The 6,744-nt window shown below is 41.6% G+C and overlaps 1 protein-coding gene across 1 annotated transcript in view; it reads left to right on the top strand.

The window, feature by feature from the left end:
• The first annotated feature begins 2,310 nt into the window (after positions 1-2,310).
• Positions 2,311-6,744, top strand: part of LOC139447142 (importin-5-like) — a 50,565-nt gene continuing 46,131 nt past the window's right edge. Inside the window, exons 1-3 of the mRNA XM_071228325.1 lie at positions 2,311-2,420; positions 5,039-5,119; positions 6,254-6,446. Of these exons, the coding sequence (XP_071084426.1) occupies positions 2,340-2,420; positions 5,039-5,119; positions 6,254-6,446 (355 nt within the window). The 5' untranslated portion in view covers positions 2,311-2,339. The remainder of the gene's footprint in view (positions 2,421-5,038; positions 5,120-6,253; positions 6,447-6,744) is intronic.

Below are 6,744 nucleotides of genomic sequence, written 5' to 3'. Positions count from 1 at the left end.
GAACCACCCATCCCATCCCCAAAATGTGTTACGTTGCCTTACGCTGACGTTCGCATGGCGTTCGTGAGGACGCCTTTAGACACGTCCATGCCTATCAATAAAGTCCAGAGCGAATCTGGACTGATCTTAAAACATTATACGAGACCTTCGGCGATTCACCCAGTATCCTCGCTCTGAACACCATTGGCGTCTGGCTAGAATGTGTCGATTTCCTGACGGTGGTTCAACACCTGGTTGCCGATCATAAGATTAGCTGCATGCAGACGATTTCTAATTTTCCAATCAGTAATCTGAACTCCGTTGGCCTGACGCAAGTGTACAGCGGTTTGATTGGCTGTTTGGGTTCGATTTTTTAGAGAATGGTTTCTAACTAATCGACTTGTGTTGTTGACCTGGAATTTCACATTTTGTTAACACACTCTTCAAAAGAAGAAACGCACAGGTAGATTTTTAGTAAATTTATTGTACATGTCTAATAAAGTCGATATATTTAATTTAATATCATAGATATAAATATGAAATTTTGGAGCTCGATAGTCACATGTTGTCCTTGTACAAGGGCATTCAAAACTGTACATTGTCATGTCACATAAGGCCACAAGGTAGCGCTGAATTCATTATCCCGTGTGACCGCCCCGGGCAGCAATCACGGCTCTGCATCTCCTCGGCACTGACTGGATAAGTGTACGAATTCTGTCTTGCGGAATTCTGTGCCATTCTGCTTGTAACGCGTTGGCCAGTTGTGGGAGTGTCTGCGGCGTGTTCTGACGTTGACGTTCACGTCGATCGAGTTCATCCCAGATGTATTCGATTGGATTGAGATCTGGAGATCTCGACGGCCAGGGCAAAATGTTGATGTGGGCATTATGAAGGTAGCCTACCGTGACTCGAGTTGTGTGAGGTGGAGCGTTGTCCTGTTGAAACAACTCCCTCTGGCGGTCAATGATTGGAAGAAGCAGAGGTTGAAGAATTTGATTCATGTAGCGATTTGCTGTCAAATGTCCCTGAACCACAATCAAGTCAGATCTCCTGGTGTAGGAAATGGTCCGGAATCCCAACGGGGAGACAAGCACAGGTTGCTAGGGACTTTCCTAATCCGGAATCCCAACGGGGAGACAAACTTAGGTTGTTGGGGACTATTCTAATCCGGAATCCGGGACATCATACAGACACGCACGTTTTTGAAAAATGACGTAAAGTTTCTTTTAGAAGCTGAGCTCACTAGTCACGTGATCATCATATGACTCATGCGCCTGAAAGAATGTGATATATAGGCTTTGTGTCACGTTGGAATTTCAAGGCAGTTATATGCAACACGTAATTTAACCTGTGTGGACGTATGCTTGGGCTTATTCCAATAACCGGCGCGTGCGCTGTCCAATGCGAATGGCAAGTTTGGCGTTTGACCATATAGAATGTTGGTCGGTTTATCAAATGATATGGAATTAACCAAATGAGGCTAATTTCTATCCTGTAAACTGATCCGTTTTCATTAACGTATACCACAGAGATTATTTGCACAAAGCGATCTTTGCGCTGGGCTGTCGTAAATATGGGTTGGTTGGTTGGTTTGTTGTTTAACGCCGCACTCAGAAATATTCCAGCTATATGACGGCGGTCTGTAAATAAATGAGTCTGGACCAGACAATCCAGTGATTAATATCATGAGCATCGATCCATGCAATTGGGATCGATAACATGCATCAACCAAGTCAGCGAGCCTGACCACCCGATCCCGTTAGTCGCCTTTTACGACAAGCATAGTCGCCTTTTACGGCAAGCATGGGTTGCTGAAGATCTATTCTTCCCGGATCTTCATGGGTCCGTAAATATGGGCGTTGTGACAGCCGCAGCGCTAAGGTGACTTTGTGGAACGGCCCGTGCGCTGGTCTTGAGAGCGGACATTGAGATTAATTGTCGATACGAGATGTGATGTTCACATATTAATGCCTGAACATCCTTTCAACTCAACTCACAGATGTGTAATTTTATATTCATTTATAGCGTTTACAGAGAGAGAGAGAGAGAGAGAGAGAGAGAGAGAGAGGGGAGAGAGAGAGAGAGAGAGAGAGAGAGAGAGAGAGAGAGAGAGAGAGAGAGTGTGTGTGTGTACTAATTCTATAACATGCGCATACATTGACAGTCACATGCAACGGCATACTACAAATGTAAATATCAAAATATAGATTTTTGTTATGTCCATCAAAGTTGTTCCCAATTTTTTTTCTGATAAGAAGAACAAGTGTAAAGAATTCCACGCAAAGGGAGAGCACTCTCTTTCTCGCTCTTCACGCGGGAATTCAAGCGAGGTCAAGGGTTACAGTACATGCCAAGTAAAAATGGCTGCCGATTTGGCACAATTCGATTTATTACTTCAGTCTCTTTTGAGCCCTGATAACAACACAAGAACACAATCAGAGGTATGTATTTTGAAGATTGTTTATGTGTCTTCCAATTAAATATCTTGAGAGCTGCCCCAAACAAGAGATCGCGGCACCAGACGCTGGGTGGTGTGAGCCTCTGTCTCATCGATCCTTCTCCATGTGACTCCAGCCTTCTGCCATGTGGTCATAATAAAGGCAGACACACGTGTGCGTGTTGGAGGGAGTTGCGATTCTCTGAAGTTCAGCTTTGACTTTCACCGTGTGTACATATAATTACAAATAAACGAATATTGTTTAGGTCGTTAACTGATACCGTAAAGTAGGCCTAACTGAATTCGGCTCGATCAACTCGTGTCTTGCTTACAAATTGGTGTTGTGATTTTTTTTCTGTGGTTATGAATAAAACAACTGGTCACACATGTCTGGATGAAAGTAGGGTATTATTATCTTGGGATAGCATATATATCAAGGATAAAAAACACCTTGGTCTGTATAGTTCGCAATATGTATGAACAAGGGAGAAAAAAAGACTTTGTATGAGCCAAGTAATTTTTAGGAGTAGCTCTATGCGTCATCACTTTGCATTTTGACTTCCTTCCAAATGTATCTGCAGAGTTGAACATTAAAAAACAGTTTTGCCAAACATGAACAGGAAATTTTATGATTGTAATATTTTATTTAAGTGGTATTGTCCACATGGCAATCTTCAGATATGAAGTGCCTTGTATTACAATTTGCAATAACCGACACGTTTTCGATGTTGTGATCAGAGTGAAACACAATTCCCTTGTCAATAGCTACTGCCTCTGTACTTATTAATGAAACTGATAAAAAATTGATTGGGGATTACATTATCCCTTGGTTTTCAAGTGTGAGTGTTTGAGCTTGTATGAAACTCTTGATGAATTACATCTCACTGTTTTATCAAGACAGACCATCAATATTGTATGGAGTTGAAACTGAAAAGCCATTTAGCGCGTAAGCATTTGTTACTGACAGTCCTAGTTTTCTGGTTAATGTGGCTGTGGTCTAATTGATAGAGTGTCAGTCTGGAGAGCAGAAGGTTGGTCCGTTCGATCCCCTGTCCACATCAAACCAAAAAGACATTAAGGATGGTACTTGATACCCTGCCTGGCCTGGAAGTAAGAGGATAAAAGAAGGACTTGTTGGCTATTATAATGTGTCTGAGTTGGGTAACCATATTTAACTGTAGCATGCTATCGCAAGGGGTTTGAATTTAAAAACCAACTTTAGTCTGGACTCATGCAAGCAGCCGCACGCACACGCACATGCACACACACACACACACACACACACAGAGGTCCACATTTGGTTACCTCTGAATTTAAGACAGTAGACAAACTGAAATTTAGGTCACATTGGCGACCATTTTAGTCGCAACTTTGCGGCCTGAATAGTGAGTCATTCCACAACCTGGGCATGCTGAGTGGGCATATGTTTAGTACTGATGTGTCCGCATTCTGGTAAAGAAGAATTTCATCTTTCATAACAATATATCATGAAACTAACCATGGGTCTGGGAAGTCCTATAGGATCCCAGGTCCTACTCAGTACCCATTCGACCCCAGCCCTATATTGTATCATGGGTCATGTATCGGGATACAATACTGTATCACCATATTGTTACACCACTAACTGTACCAATCCCATTAAAATCAGATCTTAGTTCTCGCTACCACTGAAAAAAGATCTGAGGTCATCACATTACGGGTCACGTCAGACCGACCTTGCACAAACTTTGACCGACCAATGGAATAACTGATAAGAAGTAGACATTAGCCAATCAGAAGGCACCTTTCTAGTGCTTTACAGCAATAATTTCAAATTGGCGACTACGCTTAGAAACATATTTTGACAAATTCTCGATTATAACTTGGAACCTGAACAAAAGAACATTCTGGAATGGCTAATATATGGTCTACGTTGTATGGATTCAGTTGTTAAGCCCGTAACTATTCATTCAGAATTAGAAATCACATTCCGACTGTCACTTTCATGATCTGGTAAGCGACGCTCTGATTGGTCGGATAAAGGTCGTTCTGACGTGCCCCTAATGGGATGTCCTCAGATCTTTGTTTAGCAGCAGCGAGAACTAAGATCTGATTTTAATGAGATAGCTAATTGTACACACGTGTATGCCTATAGCTACACATGTGCAATGATCTTGAACTTGACAATAAGTCCTATTTCACCTAACCTGGTCAATGAACCAGGCGTCATCTAAGTCTGACCGCCTCTGTGGTCTAGTGGTAGAGCGTCTGTCTAGAGAGTGGAAGGTCAGGGGTTGTTGTTACCCTGTCTGGTGCTCAGCATTAAGGGGCTAAAACAAGGACTGGTCGGCTCAGAGTCGGTATACTGTGTCTGAGTTGGGTGTTCATGGTAAACTGTGACATGGTATCCCACAGAATCCAACTGGACGAGCACTATAAAACTGACATTATTCCGGACTAGTACAAACAGCCACACACACATGTGTATGCACATTGCTATATAGGTGCAATAATCTTGGAGACGATGTTAAACCCCATTTCACCTCACCTGACCTCACCTCTCCTCACCTCACCTCACCTCACCTCACCTCACCTCACCTCACCTGTCTAACTCTAATTACTTACAAATAAATTCCATTTCAGCAAGCCTATGAGGGTATCCCAATCCCAAGTCGACTGGAGTTCCTCATCCGAACTGTACGAAACGCAGACACCTCCATTGAGGTGAGTTTATGACACAATCATGAAATATGTTTAAAACAGCACCCTGTAACATAAACACAGTGACACAGTGTGCGTTTCAATAATCTGTGAATATATATTTTATGATTTATGAACCAATTATATACTCACTGCATAAGAAACGCCAACCATAAGAACATAAAGAGAAGTATGTATGTCAAGAAGAGATGTTTCCAATGTGAACCACTTAATGACAAAACTAACACTCGGTCAAGTGTTTCCACAGTGTCTTTATTCTTATCACGATATGCTGCACATGATTTCAAACTTTACGCACTAATACTGCCCGAGTCTCGAGTCGTTGATCTGTGACCACATGTTATGCGTTCATGAGCATCGGTTCACACAACATAACAGTATGTTAGTTTGTGTATCAAAACAATCTAATATCTCTTGAATATGAGGCAATTCTTGACATATTAACCAACATGTATAGTAATCGCGTTTCATTTTGTCGGTGAGTCAGAGCTCTAGATCACTTTTTGAGCAATTGAGTTTTCACTCTAGGGTTTCTATTTTAATTGGATTATTACATTTTTCATTGGGTAACCAATATTTTTTCACTCATCTATTCAGCACTCTATTGGTTTCTTCCCAAAAGTAGTGAACATTTTAAGGTTTAAAAAAATATGAAATAATGTTTTAGATGTATATAACTGTTCTAAATAAATAGGCTTGACTCAGAAGGTTATTTAGCTTGTAATTGTGTTTTCGGAAATTAGCTCAGTTGTACACATGCCAAAAAAGCTTCATTGGGAATTTACGCGAGCTGTTTTTATACATTTGAGTATTTCATTTAATGCATGCATTTCTGTATGCCAGTTAAAGTAATTTGGTTTTGAATAATTTTTTTTTGGGGGGGGGGGGGGGGGGGGGGGGGGGGGGGCGATTTATCTGTAGTTCTGGTGAGTGTATATGGTTCAGTGTTGATGTTAGTGAAGAAAGACATGGACATTGATCCTTGTAGTATTGATCATATTAAATTGTTGGGAAGCTAGTTTGAGAAAAGAGTTGGTGAGTTGCCAGGCAACAAGTATGTATGTCTAACCTATGTTAACTTTGTTACTATGGTTACCCTGAGAGATAATGCTGAATCATGTCTGTACCCCTTTGTAGACAAGAAGCTTGGCAAATGTACTCCTGCGACGTTTGTTCACATCCAATTTTGAAGAGTTTTGGCCCCAAGTGACGGAAGACCTTAAAAATGCCATCAAGAAGGAAATGCTGCTCGCTGTCCAAGAAGAGTTAACTCCCCCTGTCAGGAAAAAAGTCTGTGATGCTCTGGCTGAGCTGGCCAGGAATATGATCGGTGAGCAGAGTTTGACGTTATGGCAGTTTAAAGACAATGTTTAGGGAATTTGACCAATTTATCTTTGTTTGTTGTTTAACACCACACTCAGCAAATAATCCAGCTATATGGCAGCAGTCTGAAAATAATCGAGTCTGGATCATGCAGTCCAGTGATTGACATCATGAGCATCGATCCAAGCAATTGGGATACGATGACATGCATCAACCAAGTCAGCAAGCTTGACCACCCGATCCTGTTAGTCGCCTTTTTACGACAAGCTTTGGTTGCTGAAGACCTATTCTACCCCGGATCTTCA

Source organism: Haliotis cracherodii, unplaced genomic scaffold (assembly GCF_022045235.1).
Source record: "Haliotis cracherodii isolate W230 unplaced genomic scaffold, xgHalCrac1.p SCAF_7, whole genome shotgun sequence".
Classification (NCBI taxonomy): domain Eukaryota; kingdom Metazoa; phylum Mollusca; class Gastropoda; order Lepetellida; family Haliotidae; genus Haliotis; species Haliotis cracherodii.
Note: the sequence above shows the minus strand (reverse complement) of the source record. Positions and strands in the feature narration are given on the sequence as shown.